This window comes from Rhinolophus ferrumequinum, chromosome 18 (assembly GCF_004115265.2).
Source record: "Rhinolophus ferrumequinum isolate MPI-CBG mRhiFer1 chromosome 18, mRhiFer1_v1.p, whole genome shotgun sequence".
Classification (NCBI taxonomy): domain Eukaryota; kingdom Metazoa; phylum Chordata; class Mammalia; order Chiroptera; family Rhinolophidae; genus Rhinolophus; species Rhinolophus ferrumequinum.
In genome coordinates, this window is record NC_046301.1 from 5,399,644 (window position 1) to 5,420,113 (window position 20,470).

Genomic DNA, 20,470 nt, shown 5'->3' on the forward strand with positions numbered 1-20,470 from the left:
AGGGGTGGAGCCTCGCTGACTTCTGCCCCGGAAGTTTTTCCCTCCGTGAGGCGCGCACGTTGAGCCGGCTTCAGTGCTTCAACTCCCAGGCTGCCTTCGGAACATGTCTTCCAAGAAGAACAGAAAACGGCTCAACCGGAGCGCCGACAATGGTTCGCCCTCACCCTCCGCGTCTCCCTCTCCTGGGGGGGCCTTGGCTCCTTCTGCCGGGCCCGGCATCGCGGCGGCCGCCGGGACTCTGACGGTGATCAACTTCTTAGAAAAGGGTAAGAGTTCTTGGAGGGCGGCCCGAGGCCGAAGGGGCTCAGCCTGAAGGGACAGAGACCTGGCGATCCGCCAGGAGGGGCAGAGGCTTTTGAAAGTCGGGCGACGCAAAGGTGTGAGAGGGGCACAGAAGAATGTCAGACACCCGACGCCGCGCGTGCCCCGGAGGAGTCAGGCAGACGTAGTTGATCCGGGGCGAAGGCAACGGTTTTTGTTGTTGTTGTTGTTTTGTTTTGTTGTAAATTGTTTTACATGTCCAGGTTGCACTTGAAGCACCTTTGCCTCGTACAGGATGAACGACAGATTTAACGGAAAAATTGCTCATACCCAGCGAGCATAGGTTACTGAAAATCGAATACCCAGTTCAGTCAAGATGGGGGTACATCCTTTCTGAGGGACATCACTGCGCCGTGGGAAGGAAAGGTGGCTTTTTCTTCTACACAGGTTCTGGTAGTCATTGCACTCTAGTGTTAGCAAGACAGGTCGGGTATGTCACTCACATACCTCATTTAATCCTCACAGAAGCCCTGGGACATGGGTGCTATATTATTGTGCCCATTTTGCAGACGAAGAAAAGCGAACGGTGATTCGCCCCAGGTCACCCAGGTACAAAATGGCCGATACTGGAGTTCGGTTGTGTTTGACCCGAAAGCCGTTATCCTGCATCACAGCCCCCTTGAATTGGAAGAACGATTTATGTGAAAGGTCGTTTATTCCGTGAAGCCTCTACGTGTTTAAGCTATGGGTTATATCGCTTTGAAAAAAACGGTTGCGGATAAACTAGTAGCCCTGTTTTTGTTTCATGCAGACCCTAAGGACAATCTGAGAGATGTGCTTTTAGTCTCCCTTGGGGGATCAGAGAACAACTTGTTCTGTCCTGCCTGTCCCCTCCCGTTTTCTGCGGGGTCCTCCCCATGGACATTGAAACCTGCTGATTTCTCCTCCATCTTAGAAAGAAACAAAAAACTCCACATTCTCTCACTCCCACTACCTTATCTCTCCACGCCGTCATCGCCAGACTTCTTCAGTGGCGTGAGCTGTCTGTGCCTCCTCATCTCGGAGGTACTCCTTAGCCTCCTCCTGTTTGACCTCCACCGCACTGTTCCCTGGAAGCCGTCCCTGCCATGGTCCGCCAGCATCTCCACGTGGAGAGATCCAGTGGACAGTTTTCATTGCTTAACCCTCCTTGAACTCCCCGCGGCTTTTGACTTGGTCTACCATTTCCTCCTTGAAACACTTTGCCTCTTGACTTCATTCATCTTTTCGAGTTTTTCTTCATCCTTTTGTTGGTACTTCCTCAGTTTCCATTGCAGGCTCATCCTCTCCCACCTGCTCATCAAATGTTGATGTTCTTCAATTCTCAGTCCTAGGAATTGGACGTTTTCTCTCTGTAAATCTTTTTTTGGCAGGTTCATTCAATGCCCAGAGTTTCCTATCTATACCTTCATCATTTTCAGATTTATATTTCTAACTTATACTATTTCTGAGTCTTGAGTCAGTTGTCTTCCAGACCAGTGGTTTTCAAACTCTATAGGAAAGGTTTTAAACGTTACGATATGTCACAGATCAGCACTTTTGTAAAATACAATGAACATAATTTACTGGAAAAGGTTAAAAAATTGAAATTTGTATTAGATTCAACAGATGGAAAATTACTCTGTCAAATTGCAATAAAAGCTTGTAAACATATATTCTCTTTTCCTGTACTTACCTCATCATAAACCAGTAATAAATAGTTTGCAGGCCACACTTTGAATAGCACTGCACTATACCTTTTCTCTTGGATTTTTCAAAGGTACTTCAAGACTGACCTCAAGAACTTATATTTCCTCCAACAGAACAAACTAGCCCTTTTCAGTTTTTCCCGTTTCAGTATTCAGAAACCTAGGAGTCATCTGAGACACCTCTCTCTCTTCCATCTAACATATTCAGTCCACCACTAAGTTCTGTTGATCTCCTATTTTCCACATTTCTCTTCTTCACTCCGATCCCACTGGTTCCACGTTGATCCCAGACACCATCCTCTTTCACCTGGACTACTCACTACACTAGCCTTCCAGTTCCTTTCTACTTTGCAGCCAGAACGATCTTTTAAATGAAGGTCCTGTCATCACCCTGCCTTTCAGCCCTCACTGGCCTCCAGGTGCTGTCAGAATAAAGGCCAGCAGCTTGATACAGCCTTCTGCCCTTGAACTTGACTTAACCCGTCCTTGTCTCCCACCACTCTGCCTGTGTTCTTTCCCTCCCATGTGCCGCGTATGTGCCGTCCTCCCTGCTGCCCAGGACCTCTGTACATGCTGTTCTCTTTGCTGAGAAGTATTTTGTTTTCTCTTCATTTAGTTAATTCCTACTTTTCCTTCAGATCTGAATTGAAACATTACCTGGAGAAGCATTTTCTTATTCTTCCAAATTAGATCAGATCCCACATTAAAGCCTTTCCTAGCGCTCTGAGTCATTTTTTATTGCGTTAATCGTAGTTTATAATTATGCAGTTGTTCAGTGATTGTTTAATAACTCTCTTATCCTATTAGATTGCAAGCTCCGCTGACTGTGCCTGCTTTTGTATCCCCAGTGTCTAGCGGAGCATCTCCCATGTGGTAGGCACATAGTAAATATTTGCTGAATGACTGAATGAAGGTGGATGGTCATTTGAAATTACCTTTACTATCTCATTAGTTTACCTGGCACAGAGGTGAACATGAAGTTAGTTAATGGAGAACGACATATATTTTTAAAGTGTTAAGGGAAGTGTATGGAGGACAGCTTGAGTAGATTTGCGTGCCGTAAGCAGCACATGCAATGGAGATGCATTGGGTTCAGGCCGGGGATGGGATTTGACCGTGACCGCCATGGGTGATAGGAGCACGTGGCGGTGTGTCGAGAAGCCTGTGATTTGTCCTGGTGCATGGCGAAGCTAGGGTCGGATGGAGGGGTGAGAAGAAAACCTGGGAGCCTGCTGAGGACTGATATACCTGTGAGGTAACTGTCCCAAGGGAAGGGTAGGTAATTCGCTGAAGTTCAGGAAGAAAACAGTGGCAGAAACTGAACGTCATGAGGCCATCATCACCCAGGATGCTCTGCTGCTGATCCGTACGCTGCGCAGGAAACCCGGTGCTCACAGGCCAGCTGAATTGCTTTGCAGCCTCGCTTGTTATGCAATGTGCTCATTTTATTCTATATTCAGTACTGTTAGTCTTAGCTCGGTGAAATGCTTTGTTTATCTGATGTTTATCTGATGTCGTCAGATGTTTATCTGATGACAGAAGCAGAATAAACACATTGGGAAGTTATTTTGTAGTGGTAGAGAGTAATGTAAATCAGACACTTTTTGCTTTTGCTTTTATTGACTTAATTACTTTTTAATTACTTTTGATTATTAAGGAACAGTAATATTAGCATCCTATGATCATGTATGTGTCTATAATGCATTTTATAACAGTTTGTGGCAGCTTAAAATTTTATTGATTCATGGATTTTGTGCTGTAAAGAAAAATTCTGTGTACTCATTGACTGCATTCATTCATTTCACAGATATTTATTACGCAGCTACTAAATTTAATGCACTTCCAGGCATTGGAGATACAAAGTAAATAGGACTCAGTTCTAGCCCCAAAACAGCATAGTTGAGGAGAAAGTCAGACAAAAGAATATTATGCTGTTCAGTGTCAGTATCTGGCAGCATGGGGTGTTGGGAAGACAGGGGAGGGGCAGCTGAGCAAATGTGGAGCTCGAGGGGGTGGGGCAAAAGCAGTGGAGATTTTAGCACATCGTTTTCAGAAGTGTTGGTAACTGGGCTAAATTCAGGGTCCCTCTGGCCAAAAGTTGAAATCACGAATGGTCGTTTTCAGTCAGTGCATGTGTGTTTGCCCAAGGTGTTACTGTCTTATCATCCGTGTGTTCTTGGGAATAGAGAAGAAGAAGAGCTGCTGGATATTATGTGGGTCAGAAGTGGAAACATGACTAATCCTCTAGTCAGGTGATGTACCAGGTCCCTGTTCAAGCCTTTCTCCACCAGGGACCAACTCGACTTCGAATCTAGTGCGCGAAGCTGGGAGATGCCTTGTTGCAAGTGTGCCCGCTTCTTGATGAAACTAAAGATTTTTCTTTTAAATAATGAAAACTAAAATCCACTTCATAAAACATCCAGTTTTAGTTAGCACGTTACTGTTAATGGAGCCTCAGAAAGGTTTGGTGTCAAGTCTGGTAAAATAAGGATCACAGCCGTGCTTTCTCCAGGGTAATGTAAGTGCTTTCGTGTGATTATGTGGATGGAGAGAGGATTTTTATTTACTCCGCAAGAAAGCATGCTTTAACTTCAGTTATAAAACGGTACGAGATCATTTTCTTTTCCTTCTTGGTAGATGACAAAGTTCCTAAAAAATTCCAGAATTCCCTTGTTCAACTTGGGCTGAGCACCATGAAGTCTGCAAATACATGTATAGGCCGACCGGTGTTGCTTACAAGTTTGCATGGAAAGCAAGAGGTGAGAGTTCTTTTCATTCCCTTAGTTTAGAGAGATTTGCCATGTTTGTGATTTTAATTTTCAACACATGCAGGAATAAAATGAAAATCTATATTTTAAAAGACCCTTGCATCTTTATTATAAACTTTCCCTTCGTTTAAAGTCTACCACTGCGATGGGAATACAGCCCCTAAATGTTGTAATGGAGAGAGGTCTTTCCTTGGGAGGCAGTGAGACACACACGATCGTCCCTCTTTCTCCCAGTCTGTCAGTTATTTTTCTCTACAGAAATTATTTTAGGGTCTGAAGGTCATACAAATATTTGATCACCCACCCTGTTTTCAGCTGGGTTTCTCCATGCTGCCACTCATCGTACCTGAGAGTCTAAGCCCAGACCTTTTCCTGGGTCATGTTTGGCAGCTTGGCTTTCTTCTCTGCTGCCAGTCCCTGCCCCTGCCCCGCCGTATCTTCTGCTGCTGCTTTACACAGGTTCTCTCATCCACTGGGGCCCTCTGGAAAGGTTTCGAAAGCTCTTGTCGGCTGATGGCACACCTCCCATTCTTTTCATTGTTCTGGGCTTATACTTTTAAAAATCCTTTACTGTGTCTTGTGGAAGAGAACACTCCAAATGTGTGAACTCAGCCCACCTTCTGGAGCTAGAAATGGTCGCTTCTCTCCCTCACATCTAAGTGATGAGATCCAGGTTCCCACGAAGCCCTTAGGCCAGGCCCCTCACCATTGTCTGGGTGCAGCGTATGCTCCAGGCGGGCCTACCTGACAGGTAGCTTGCCTTCAGTGTTTTTCTCCTCTTCTTCTCACCTGCTAATGCCTTTGTCTCTTTTCCGAAACCCACCTTTCACATCTTCCACCGTTTTCACTGTGGGATCTTTCCTAACCTTCACAGAAAGATGTAATATTTATAAAACCTTTTTTGGGTGACTTGTGTCAGATTGGAATGTCTTTGGGTAAGGACTGTATTTGTAGGTCCATGTCCTTGGCTGTGCTTAGTTATTTGTCTTATAAAGTAATGACGTTCTATGAATATTTATTTTCTCATCATCTCATTTTCTGTGTTCTGGGCAGGTCTATACGGCCTGGCCTGTGTCCGGATTTCCTGGAGGCAAGGTTGGCCTGAGTGATATCGCACAGAAGAATGTGGGTGTCAGGGTTGGTGATACCATCCGGGTCCAGCCTCTTCTGGGTGCTGTGCTGCAGGCTGAGGAGATGGACGTGGCACTCAGGTTTGGCTCTTTTCTTTGGTGGCTGCATCAGCACCGCCGGGTAGGAATAGTTGAACAAGAATCACAAATGTGAACCACATACGTAATTCTGTATTTTCTAGTAACCACATTTAAAAAGTAAAGAGAAACAGATGAAATTAATTGCAATTGTGTATTTTGTTTAACCAATATATATAAAATCTTATTTTAACTTATAATAACTATAAAAACGATCAATAAGATATTTTGCATTCAGTTTTTCAAATTAAGTCTTCAAAATTCTGTATGTATATTACAGTAGGAGCACATCTCAGTTTGGACTAGCCACATTGTAAGCACTCGATGGCCACATGTGCTGAGTGGCGAGTGGCCTACCGTATTTATTAGACACACAAGCTAGGTGAGTGCTGTGTAACCTAGGGACTAGGGACTCTAATGTCCTTTCACTCGAGTATGCTCTGACAGTGTCGTGAGAGGAATTATTACTGACGAATGTTTAATGCTGTTTTTCATTTTGGTTTGCAGTATAATCAGGGCTTCTTGTCTTTTTTACAGTTGTAAAGAAGGGAGTAGATTACGGTGAGTAGGCAAGAAACAAGTTTTAATTAAGACTGCGCAAGCAAAGTACCTGATTGTCTATTTTAACTCCATGATTATTCAATCTAGTGAAAGTTATTTCTATCAGGTTTTTAAGTAGTCCCTCATCAAAGACTAATTGTTTGAATCAACCTATAAAGACTATAGCCCATCCTGGAAATTCGGTGTCTGACAGGATCGTGACTCCTTTTATGAACACCGTATCAAAGTTTGTTTTAAAAAAGCATCTTTTGATACTTTCATGTCACCTTAGTAATAGTTTTGGGGATGTGTTTATATTACATGCAGTAATCACAAAACATTTTCCAATTTAGCTTTATTTAAAAATGTTTTCTCTTTTGCTAGTTTCATAGATGCCAAGCTGGGCTTATACTTTTTGGCACATTTTTTCCTTTAAAAACAGGAAGATGTTTTCAGAGCATTTAACAACCATATAACAAACAGTAAATAAAAGGCAGAAAGGAAAAGGAACACCACATATGTTGAGGTATCAGCTGTGTATTATCTCACACGTGCACACATTTTTTCCCTTTTTCTAATTTAATCCTTGAAACATCCTGCAAGGTATCCATAATCACCCTTTTTCTCAGATGAGGAAACGGGCTCCGGGAGCAGTAACTTGCCCGCCCTTGTAGGCGTTACTGAGCACTACTGTGCAGATTGCGCAGGGTTACTCTTCACTGTTTGCAGGCAGGGCTGCAGTCAGTCCTCAGTAGCTGGGTTTTTTATGACGTACTAACTTGTGTGAACTCTTGAGGGCACAGCAATCTTATGTAATAATGATCACCTACTGTGTTTTAAATGGAAGCTTGGTTTTAAAATTTTTTATTAAAAAAAAATGTGTATGTTTTAAATGTGGCAGTGGAACTTAGGGAAGAAACTTAATTTCCAAGAAAAATCAGTAATTTTTATCTGCTGCTGAACTTGTACAGTATTTGAAGTTTTTCATTAGAAAGTTTAGAGCTCCTTCTAGTGGAAATGATTTTATCTGCACCCATTCATTTTCAAAAGCAAAAGTATTTTTTCTGCTTTTGTAAATATCTCTATTCAGAGTTTAATAAATAGAAACAATTTAAGTACAACGTGGTTCAGAGTTCTATAAACAAGTAAATTTAAGCATTTAGGGAGACACATGATTTCCTCTTTAGTTTATGCATATATTTGATTCATGAAATTTCTTCCTTGTTCTCTATCTTTCCCTTTTATATGAATACACAGACCATTCTTATTATTTGTGGTAGTTTTGTTCTATAAAATTGCCATGAACACTGGATTAGCAAACACTGAACCATTTAAATACATATATATCTGTATTTTATGTAGATGATAATCCTAAATCCTTAAAACAGCTCATTCTGGTGTATTCTATTTTCTTTATTTTACAAAAGAGAAGAGGTAGATCAGAAGTGTTAAGTAGCTCGCCTGAGGCCACCCCACTCACAGATGCCCATAGGGATTCACACCTGCTCCCACTGGCCCAAGGATTCAACCCCTCCTCTCCCACTGGCCTCTAGGCTAGAACTTTCTGCTCTCTGCTACACTGCCCCTCTGGTCATCTCTGATAAGAGATGAAACAAGAGGTTTTTTTCACCCTCAGCCTTGAAAGTGTTGGGCGACTTAACTTTTTCGCCTGCTCTGCTCACATCCACAAGTGACTGGGAAAGCTCTGCTAGTATTGATTGGGGGCTGACAAGTAGATTTTAGCAAGTCAGTGAATTTGCACATGGGGAATCTGCAGATAATGAAGATTGACTGCATTGGTTTGTTACTGAGAAAGTGGTTGGAGAACCAGGCCCAGATGGGCCTGCTAATGTATCTCTTCCTGAGCTCTCCTGCACCCCTCCACTGCTGTGTGGCCTCTGCTGATGCATGGAGAAGGAGGGACATGCACACGATCTGAGAACTCGCCAGGAACGTTTCTTTACAAGTGCAGTGATTTTGAGGTGTGCCTACTTCCTGTACTCAGACGAGCGACCTTCCCAGAAGACAGTTACCTGTCAGAAGAAGAGTTCTCGTTTTTTCTTAGGCGTGCCTTCCTCGAGAATAAACTTCCATTGCACCATTACTCTCCTTTTTCGTATTTCTGCCTCTTCAGCTAAGGTGCTATATAGGATTTATTTTTTCTGAAAGATAATTTGTACATTATGCAAAGGGAATGAAGTGAACTATTTGTTCTAATAATAAAAGCCTTTCTTCAAGCTAGGCAAGTTCAGTGAGGGAATGATTAATTTAGGCCAGTGTTTTTCAAATGTTTTTGACTGAAAATAAAAAATGCACTTTTCATTGTGATTCATTGTACATAGCCATCTACAGTAGATACACTTAAACAGTGCACATTTGCACACGTGTGCACCTGTATGCACATAAGTATATAGATATACGTTTGTCTAATAAAATAATGTTTTACAGCGCGGTATTTACCCTTTCTATGTATGATGGACTCTTCAGACAGGTTACCTAGCATGTCCCTAGGTAGACAGGGTGGTCCCTGGTGGAATAAATAAAGACAGCCATATCCTAAAAACTTCAGGTTTTGAAATCACTCCTTCGCTCCAGGACAAAATGTAAAACAAGGCCTTGAGGTTAATCATAAAATTCCTTTTGGCCTGACAAATGGAGCAGATCTGATAGATAAGAGTGGGTTATTTTGCTAATTCCTTCAGGATGGGCAAGCAGAACAAACCTGGTAAACAAATTTCATTAGAAGGCGCCAGTTCCCTTCTTCAAACAGCTCCCCTTCCCCAAACAGGCAAGGGAAGGTATAAAATTAAGAACTTTTGCCTCAGTCACGGGCACCCCCATTCGGGACCCCCTCCCACTCGGGAGCTCTGACCCTTTGCTTTCAATAAACTCGCCTTTTTTTAAAACTCTTTGCCTCTCCTGGGTCTGTGTTTCCATTCTTGGGTCTCAAGAGACACGATCCCGGCACTCACTCACTCCAAAGTGCGGACTCACAGAGACATATTCCTTCTTCACTCTGACATTTTGTATTCTGTTTAAAAAGGTGCTGGATGGGACTGACTGAAATGGTTTCATGATCCATTAACGGATCATACCCTGTGTTTTAAAGAACACTGATTGAGGCCTGTAAGACACCAAACTGCAAATGACATTTTCATGGCTGTAAGAAATACCTGGAAATTGTAAATCATTCCAAAATTGTGTAAACCGTTCCAGGTTGTAAACTAATTACACTTTTGATTAAGTCTACATTACAACTATGTACTTGTCATTTTGTATTAGTTTTAGTTTCTCGTGTATTTATTTTTTTTCCTGTTTACCCCACCTCCACCCTTTACAGTGACAAAAATGTGGAGATTAATGAAGAACAATTAGCTGGTTGTCTTCTGAGAAAACTAGGTGAGACATTTTAAACAGTATTTTAAATTATAAGAAGCAAGGCAGCAGCAAATAATGGGTCTTCAAGGTCTTCTATACTTAATAGTTTTCTTCAGAACAATGTAGAGAATATTCTTCTCAATGAATTACTGTCCTATTAAGATAGGGATTTGGGTTTTTTCCCCAATGTATTAATTGGCAGTTGAGTAGCAGAGAGAATATATGACGTGTCTGCACAAAGTCGGTGGTAGAACTGAGGCTTGAGCCCTTGAGCTCTGGCTCTTTCCAGGGAGAAGCATCATCGTGGCATGTTGGTTGAGGTGTACCATTTTAGGTTAGTTTATCGAAGGTGGGGTGCATGGCTGTTTGTTGTAGTTGATAGAATCTTAGATGTATGTATGGCATGCAGAGAATTTCAGAGAATCATCTTGTCCTTTGATCTCCAGATAGTGATCTGTCATTGGGGGATATCAGGTCCTTTATTTTTCATGACAGTTATTTTAATACTCCCATCTTTGATTGTCTTTTCAGTCAGATTTGTTAATAGATGAAATAAATTGCTATTAAACATTAAATGGGTGAAAAATTGTGCTGACCTATATATTCATACGTTGTTTTCTAGATGGCAAGATTGTTTTACCAGGCAACTTTCTGTATATTACATTCTATGGACGACCGTGCAAGTTGCAAGTGTTGCGAGTGAAAGGAGCAGATGGCATGATACTAAGAAGGCTTCAGCATGACCCTGACAGTGGTGCCCGGGGAGTGGCCTCAGAACAGTCCAGCATAGAAGCCAGTACCCTGGATATGTCCTTACAACTAAGCCAGTTGGACCTGGCAGAACACCACGACCCGACATCCAGCAGTACTCCTTGCAAACCAGTCGATGGCAGAATGACAGATAGAGCTGGTGACATTTTGCCGGATGTCACACAGAGTCCTGGTGGCAGCAGTGGACTTGGGCTGGAGGAAGTCACAAGTCTTAAGTGTAGTTTTGCGTCTGCCAGGGAAGGAAATGAACATCTTATCAGTGAAGAGAGATTGCTTGAGTCAGCCAGCATGGGCGCAAAACGCAACACCGACACTTTTTATTTTATTTCTTCAACAACCAGAGTCAATTTTACAAAGATGCGTACAAATTCAAAAGAGCAAGACAACCAATTCAAAGTGACTTATGACATGATAGGAGGCCTAAAAAGTCAGCTGATAGCAATTAGAGAAATAATTGAATTGCCTCTCAAACAGCCTGAAGTTTCAAGAGTTATGGTATGTTTTCTTCAGTGTATTGCCCCCAAAAGTGTTCAATTCAAACTCAAAAGCCATTGGCTCATTCTACTTAACCTAATAATTGTTCACCCTCTATTCCTAGTTTTCTTTCCTGAGTGGTAGGTATGGTAGGAGGTGTAAGTTGCTTTGGGAGAGGCCAGTTAGATGAGCCTATTTTTATGCCTGGTCTCCCTTAGTTGCAGCCTTGTCTTTTAATTATATACTTCCACAGTTATTTCTGTTGGATCTAGAATAAGTATTTTGTCATACTAGAACAGCTGTAATAACTAAAGAAATAAACCACACATTCAGATAACGCTGGATAAAACTTCTTGGTTAGAAAATATAACTGTGTGACTTGGTTCCTAGGAAACTCAGGGCTTCCTCTGTGTGGTTACTGCCCAGATTCTCTGCATATATTTGGTGATTTGCTTTTTCCTTTTTCATGTAAAAATGTATATATATATTTTCATGAAATTTTTTTTTTGTGTGTGTGTGTGTGTGTGTGTGTATACATATATATAAATAAATAAAATGAACCCTTGGATTGACATTTTGCTAGTAATGCTTATATTCTCTAAGATGTCTAGTAGGATGAAAATGGGGATTGGTGGCTGGCTTTGTGCCGTTGTTGTGTCTAGACTTTGTTTTCTGAGAATCTGGGGCTGGGCCTGGCAGCAATGGGTGTCCAGCCAGTTTTGTACCAATGTGGTTGGGTCCCCAGAGAAAGAAACAGGCATTGCTAGAGATCAGTGTTTGGGCTTGTTGGTACATATTTCTTGGCGGGGAGTGGGGGATAAGGTCTGACTCCTCCTTCCGTTTTGTGATGCAAGGCAAATGTATGTTTTTAACTCATGTTTGAAGTCATATGACGACACGAGAAACCTTGTAATGCTGAATCCAGTGTTGGCTTCTTTTCCTTCTAGGAATTCCTGCCCCTAGAGGAGTGTTGCTCTATGGCCCTCCGGGTACTGGAAAGACAATGATTGCCAAGGCTGTTGCTAATGAAGTCGGAGCCTATGTTTCTGTAATAAATGGTCCTGAGATTATCAGCAAGTAGGTGCATAATTTGATAGAATGAACAATATTAGTAAATATACTTCTTAAATGTGATTTTTAAAAATGGTTGCATACTATTCTGTCTGGATGTTTCACATGTTAAAATAGTTTATATTTGCTTTTTAATGTGTATAAAATTAAGTTTGAAAAATAATTTAAGTATTCTAGAAATACTTGGAAAGTCACATGAGCTTTATAGACAAAGCTTTAAAAACAATAAGAGTTGGTCCTTAAATGTATTTTATTTATTTCAGATTCTATGGGGAGACCGAAGCAAAGTTACGTCAGATATTTGCTGAAGCCACTCTGCGGTATTCTTTATTTTTAAATGTTTGAAGTTAGTAGTCAAGGCTGTATTAATCAAAGTAGAGATACTAGCACTTTATACAAAGCATGCAAGAATAGTACAAAACTAACAGTGACAGCACTAGAAATCGATTGTAAATCTAATAATGTTCTATCTAACCTATTTCTATCTAATACTGTTTTGGAAGTTTGGTAAATGAGGTATTAAATTACATAAGATAGCAAAAGGTACAAACTTCCAGTTTTAAAATAAATAAATCATGGGGATAAAGTGTACAGTATGGCGACTATGTTTAGTAAAACTGTATTGCACATTTGAAAGTTGTAAGTAGAGGAGAGCCTAAAAGATCTCATCACAAGAAAAAAAAGGTAACTGATGGTGACAGATGTCGACTAGACATTTTACAGTATGTACAAATATTAACCATTATGTTGTACACCTGAAACTAATATAAAGTTATATGTTGATTCTATCCCAATTTAAAAATTGCATGAGGTAGCTAAGACAGTGTTGTTTGATAAGTCACGTGACTTCGCTTGAGCATATACATTTGCGGTTTTCTTTCTTTTGGGTAATTAGGCATATCCAGCATATGTAGTTCCCTTAGTAGACTGCATTATAGTAGCCCTTTATGCTTAAAACTTTGTTTTATTATACTTTTCTTCAAAGGGACAGATCTGTTGTCCTTTGACAACGATTCTTATTGATGGTTCTTCAGATTAGACTACATGTTACATTGCAGGGAGCGTTAGAGTATGGTCTGTAACTTGGTCTAATGTAATACTCTAATATGGCTATGTCTCTATCATTGGTTTGGTATTTAACTTACAATGACTGCTCTCTTATCAAAAGAACTTCCATTTTGAAAGTATTTGCTCCCAATGATAGTAGATGAACCGAGTAGTTTGGAGTCTCAGGACTGAAAGCTTGAGAACCAGGGGTATATCTTATGCTTAGTGTGTTTTGTTGTCAGTGTTACGTTTCTAGTAGCTGAGAGTTCCTCTTGTGAGAGAATTCACATCTCCTTGCAAGAACTGATCATGTTGAAAGCTTTTTTTTAATAGGTGAAAAACAAGGGAGCGTTTCTACTTTCTGTCCCTTGGATGTTAAACCTGCCCAGAGGGACAGCATCTCTGGCCGGAACTCCTGAATCAATCCCAGTGTAACAATTTAGTGGCGTTAGTGGGCAGGTTCGGTCTATGCGTAGACTTACCTCATGAACTATATAGACTGTTCGTAATACTCTTTGTGCTGAGGGCAGACCCACTAGAATGTGATCTTGGTGAGTTAATAATTTGGGCTAGAATTCGTCCAGGGTTTTTTCAGCTTCACATCCTATTGCCTTCGTCTTTAATATTATTAACTAAAGCCTAAATATGTTATGTTGTGTTTCAGTTAAAAAATTAAAACTATTTCAGTTTTTAATCGAAATGCAGTGTATTAAATTTAAAAATTAAATGTATATTAGAAAGTTCACTTTACTTGTTTGTTTTTAGGCACCCATCAATTATTTTTATTGATGAGCTGGATGCACTTTGCCCTAAAAGAGAAGGGTCTCACAATGAAATGGAAAAAAGAATTGTAGCTTCACTTTTAACACTGATGGATGGTATTGGTTCAGTAAGTATAGTACCGTATTGATTCTGTGTAGGAAAGGGTCAATTCTTAAAGTGTACATAAGAAGTAGCAAAAACTATCAAATATGTCTGAGTTTTGGGGTATTCTAAGATAAGGGAAAATATTAGCCGTAAAAACTAGAGGAAAGGCCCATTAAAATCATTTTCTTCAGCACATTTGTTAGTAACTGTTAGGACAGTATAACCTGGCATGTTTTTCTAGTATATAAGATAATATACAGTGACAGATTTCTTTTGTAATAAATGGTATTAACTTAAAAACCTGGAGCAAAAATCAGTAAGAAAGATTTAGTGATTAAATTTTAGGGGATTTTACAAAGAAATTTCATGAGTAAGTCTTGTATACCCATGTATAAATTGATTCTTTTAGGGCTTTAAGTTTAGGGGTCTCACAATGAAATGGAGGAAGGAAAGGAAGGAAAGTGAGAGTAATGAAAAACGTGTTTGTAGAGCATTCAAAAATTACCTTTTTACCAGATTTCTGACAGGGCATACACTCTTATAATAATAAAATCTATGTGCTAATTATGAAAGAGAGATGCATATGACTAGTAGAAAACAGGAATGAAGAAAAGTTCTCTCAGGCTCTTGACAGCCATTTACCAGAAGAATACACACTTTGTTTGTAGGATTGTAAATAACTCATTTTTTAGAGTCATAGTATATTAGAACCAAAAGAAACTTTAGAAATCATGTAATCCCAAGTCTTCCTTTTACACATTAAAAAATAAACTGTTACAACTTTTTGGTTTTTACTACCGTTTGTGAGTAACTGAACATGTGGAAATAACGTGAAGGTTTGGTATTAAATGTCTGTTATTTGCTAATTAACACATGGTACTGTTTTAAGAGTACACAAGAGAAGGGGTGCTACCTGGAGGAGGCTGAAGAACCACTTGGCTCTCAGTCTTGGGGCAGGACCTGGGTGTGATCGTCATGTCCCAGGTTTGGTTCTGTTTATAAAGCTGGAGAATCCAGTGTTGTTAGTATGTTGGAGATGGTGGTGCTCTAAGGACTGACCCACAATAACAACACTCACAAGAGGCTGATACATAAACCGGGGTGCCAATTATTCACTTATAATAAGAAGTATAATTATTAAGCCGAGCAAATATCTTTGTTTATTAATGACTCTTATTTTCACCTGAAAGGCAAATATATATGGAGAGCTGTACTATAACTAGAGTTCCTGGTGAGTAGGAAGTCAGAGGAAGGCTCTGTGCTGAGGATCTTAATCGCCATGTTACTGTCCCTCTTTACTGTACCGCAGGGATAGGCCTGTGTGTACTGCTGTTCTTATCCTTGGGCAGGGCTGGACGTCTGTGACACTGATGTTTCAGTCTGAAGATATTTAAAGGCATGTATTTGTCTTCTCAATGCCGAATTCATGGATTCATTTATATCCATGCATTTTCTGTTGGCACATCTAATATAATTGATTAGGTTTGAGTTTTCTTACTTTGAATCCCATTGCAGTTAAGCTTGGGGTCATCTGATTAGAATGTTGGATATTAACTATGCTCATGATCATAGTTCTTTACAATTTGTTCCAGGTTTCATTATTAGAGAGTAAGAGTCCATATGTATTCAAGGGCGGCTGATCCTCAGGTGTTGGTTATATTGCTATCTATATTTTCAGGAATTTAAAAACTTACCAAATCAAAAACAGTCCATATGTGAAGATTTCTTTGACAACTATGTAATAGAGCCTTGTTCTATTTGAATAATATGTAGGTCATAATCTTTGCTTTCAAATAGGGGAAAAGGACAACTTAAAACAGTGGCGTTAACTGTACGGTAGGTTATTATATATTGTGATTCATTAGAATAGTGTAGGTAACATGCTAGAAGTGGGTGAGACATCACTTAGGGTAGGTTGGAGATGTAAGTATTGGAAAGCGTTCTAGTTGAGGGAGCATTTAGGCTAAGGTTTGGGAAATGTGGGATAAGTAATAAAAGTGTAAGGGATAGGACTCAGCAGCCTGGACAGTTAGAGGCATCCTTGTCTGTATAGACAGTGTCTACATGTACGAGGTGTGATCAAATAATACGGTGAACGTTTAAATAAAATAAAAAAAAATTACAGTAAAAGACACATTGCCATTAATCCGCCTCAAAATACCCCCCGTCACTTCAAACACACTTATTCCGTTGTTTTTGCCACTTTCTGAAGCAGTTCTGGAAGTCCTCTTTCGTGTCTTTAGTTGCGCTGTCATCGCTACCTCCGTGTCCTGAATCATTTTGACTTTGGGGAAGAGCCAGAAGTTACACCCTGCCAGATCCAGTAAATAAGGTAGATGAGGACACACTGTAGTGTTTTTATTTGACAGAAGTTGCCATATACCAGAAGTGATGTGTGACCACGGAGCATTGTCATGATGGAGGATGATTTACAGCACTTTAAAACATACCTTCTCTCAACTGTAGCTCACACCCAACTGACTGCACCGAACAAGTTGAAACTTGTCACATACTGTTACTAAGGTTTGATGCGCTGCCTCCCATATTGAAGGTCCCTGCCTTTCCATTGGATGGCACTCAGCAGCGGCATTCACTATTTTGTGATCACAATGGAAAGGCTCTGTGTCACATGTTGCTTCTGGTATGGCAACTTCTGTCAAATAAAAACATTATGGTGTGTCCTCATCTACCTTATTTACTGGATCTGGTACTGTGCGACTTCTGGCTCTTCCCCAAAGTCAAAATGATTCAGGACATGGAGGCAGCCATGAAGCACAACTAAAGACTCATGAAAGAGGACTTCCAGAACTGCTTCAGAAAGTGGCAAGAATAATGGGATAATTGTATTCGAAGTGAGGGAGAATATTCTGAGGGGGATTAATGGCAATGTGTCTTTTATTGTAACAAATTTTTTAAATTTAAGCACTCACAGTATTTTTTGATCACACCTTGTAACTACAAAACTTCTAGAAGACTAATCTGTTTTCATTTTGTTTGTTAGGAAGGAAGTGAAGGACGGGTGTTGGTCCTCGGGGCCACAAACCGCCCTCAGGCTTTGGATGCTGCACTCCGCAGACCTGGACGATTTGATAAGGAGATTGAGATTGGAGTTCCAAATGCTCAGGACCGGCTTGATATCCTCCAGAAGCTGCTTCTAAGGGTGCCGCATTTGCTCACTGAAGCTGAGCTGCTGCAGCTGGCAAACAGTGCTCACGGATATGTGGGAGCTGACTTGAAAGCCTTGTGTAATGAAGCAGGTGAGAGGGGCTTGCTGTAGTCAGTCTGTACTGATGGGCTTAGCTCTGCTTTATGTACCTACTGATGATTTACATGTCGTTTCCTAATGGAAACGCATCATGTTTTCTAATCATAAAATATATATTTATTGGGAAGAGTCTAGGTAATTCAGAAAACGATAAAAAAAGAAAGAAAAATCACTCTTAATCCTACGTTCTAAAGATAACCACTATTAGAGCGTGTATGCTTTCAGACTTTTCATAATCAGACGCACATGCACACACACACATGTAACCAGATGCATTAATGGCAGTGTTAATGCCAGTATTTGTTGGTATTGTGCAGTGGAAATTAGGGTACCTGCAGAAGGGTCACATTTTTCCTTCAGGATAAGCTTTGTGTTTGTGGAAGTGCTATAAAAGTACTTAGTGAAACCCAAGAGTTCTATGCCTCAGAGTACATGGCAGTGATGTCTGAGTCCCAACATGTGTAAGAGCTGCCAGGTGGCGTTGACTTGAAGATTCACCAGGACATCACTGTACTTACCTTTCAACGTTTGGGCATTTGTTCAGAGTAATTTCAACCACGGGAAAGGTATCAAATAGGGGCAGTTTCTATAAGCTGTTGAAATGTTTGATCAGACAAGTAAAAATGTATTGAGAAATAATCTGTTGAGTTTTGTTTTTGTCCTGAGAGGATGGATGTTTATCTTTTGGTAGCCTCGAAAGGCTGGTTTGCTAGTCATCTTAGGTTCCTTTCATTTATTCCTTTTTCTTGTGTGGGCATGTTTTTAAGTCCTTCTATACTTTGGAGGAATTGTTTTTCGGGGTGGCATTCTGTTGTTCCAGTGTGTGCCCTATCCAGTATTTTCATAAGATACTTTAAAGAAAGTAACCTTTGTTGGTAATGGAAAAAACTGAATTCTTGAGTTGGAAATTCTGTTCTTTTAGAGCTTTAGTACAGAATAAATTATTTAGTTGTAGTTCAGCTAACTTAGTAGGCCTTGAAGACCTTTCCATCAGTCCTTTGATCCTTTGAATCAGGCTTGATATATGCAGGCAAAGAGCTTAGGGAGGGAAAAACAGGTGGGAAAGGAAACATGGAAGAGATATAGGAGCCTTTGAATATCTTACTCTTGATGGAGAAAATCCGTTTTATTTTGTTTTGTTTGATCATTATCATAATTTCCACGTCAGAGGACTCACAGCTGGGGGAGACTGCAGGTTATGTAGACTACAAGGCGAATATAAACATTCTTCTGTACGTTCTGATCTAGGGCAAGATCCCTTTGTGTCTAGTTTCTTGTGATTCACAAGAAATGGTGGCTTTGGTCATGGAACTGAATTCCCCAGGGATCAAGAAGCTGCTGTATCCACATAGCTTTGCTCCCTTCATTCCGTTCATGAAAATGAAGAGTCTGGATTACAGGCTTAGCTTGTTTGGTGCGCTTTGCTTTATTGCGCTTCACAGCTGTGTTTTTTCCAAATGGAAGGCAAGCCCCTCCACCAGGGAAAAGGTTACGTCTCGCTTTACTGAGATCCGGGGACCAAATCGGCAGTATCTCCGAGGTGTGCCTGTACTATGGAGGTGTGGCTTTGGACTTGCCGGAGTAGGCAAGGATTCATTCTTCAGTGTCCTTTATCAGACATGGTCTGACTTTTTAATACATGCACTCTAAGGCTGTGGGATTCGAGTTGTGCAGAAAGTCTGATGAACGAGAGAGATTTGTAATATTAGGTGGTGCGAAAGTAATTGTGGTTTTAAAGGTTAAAAATAATTGCAAAAACCGCAATTACTTTTGCACCAAACTAATAGTTATTGACACGGTGAGATACGCACTCAAAAAACTGGAAAATGTAGTGACTTTCCTATGGAAAGAAAATACTGTGGCTATATAGAAAAAGTGACATCTGAGAAGAAACTTAAAGGAAAAGTGAGTTGTGCAGGCAGAATGAGGGGGCATAAGAAGGTGGGGAAGGAAAACTCCTTTCATCTAATCCTCACACCAGCCCTGTGTTGTACGTATTAGATGGACTGCAGAAGTCTCACAACTAGTATGTGGCAGAGCTGGGGTTTGAACTCAAGGTCATCTTACTCCAGATTCATACTCTTAATTAAATCATAAAACAGACTTTCGTTAGAGTAGTGTAAGGCTTTTTATTTTATCTGTGAAACTAAGGGTAGGATGCATTTATAAAGTAGAAAATAACCATATTTTTTCACAAGTATAGCCCAGAAATTAAGTTGTGTCCTCAGACTTTCAGGAGAACAGTGAAAATGTCAGTCACACACCAGCTGTAAATAGAACCATCTACTTCAATGGGCACTGTAGTACTCCCAAGAACTTTAGGGAAATGGCAAGAAAATTTGAGAAATTCTACTCCTTACTTTGTTACATTTAATTGGAAAAGTGAAAGGATCAAAGAGAGGCCTCCAATTTGAATTACATATGTATATGTATGTGTGTATATATATATATATAGATGTATATGTATATGTATGATGTTGTACTTGACGTATACAAGCATTACATGAATACTGACTGCTGTTAATGTGCCTTATAATAATGTCAGATTATCAGGTGTTGAACTGGTTTTCTGTTTTCTCCTAATTTATCAATGAATCAGATTATGAGAGGGTAATTTTTTAAAAGGTGAGTTTTATAATTAAAGTGTCCAGTAGGGAAAATACATGGTTTTGTGTGGACTGTCTTATATACTGTTGTGTGTTGTGTTATATGGTGTCGTTCTCTAACTATATAGCAGAAGAAAATTGAAGACTGATATGCTAGAATTTTTTGCATGGGATTTTTTTAGAGACAGGGTATAGTAGAAAATGGATTTTGATTGTTGGACAGACCTGCCATTGAAATCAGTCTTGTGACCTTAGGCAAGTTCTTAGCGTTTTCTGAGCCTTAGTTTTCTCCATTTGTAGACTGAGGGGGTGTGGTAGACGTTATCTGAGTGCCCTTGTAAATATGACTGGCCCTAGATATATAGGAGAAAAAGCAAGAAATGCGTTAAAAAAAAAAAAAAAAAAAGGATGGGAAGAATCAGAAAATGGAAAGGGGAAAACAACAAAGAAACACCCAGGTGACTCACTAAACTCGGCCTGTCCGCTG

The 20,470-nt window shown here is 40.2% G+C and overlaps 1 protein-coding gene across 1 annotated transcript in view; it reads left to right on the forward strand.

Moving 5' to 3' along the window:
* Window positions 1-61: 61 nt before the first annotated feature.
* Window positions 62-20,470, forward strand: part of SPATA5 (spermatogenesis associated 5) — a 256,493-nt gene continuing 236,084 nt past the window's right edge. The window contains exons 1-4 of the mRNA XM_033135305.1: window positions 62-266; window positions 4,626-4,747; window positions 5,810-5,967; window positions 9,845-9,903. Of these exons, the coding sequence (XP_032991196.1) occupies window positions 104-266; window positions 4,626-4,747; window positions 5,810-5,967; window positions 9,845-9,903 (502 nt within the window). The 5' untranslated portion in view covers window positions 62-103. The remainder of the gene's footprint in view (window positions 267-4,625; window positions 4,748-5,809; window positions 5,968-9,844; window positions 9,904-20,470) is intronic.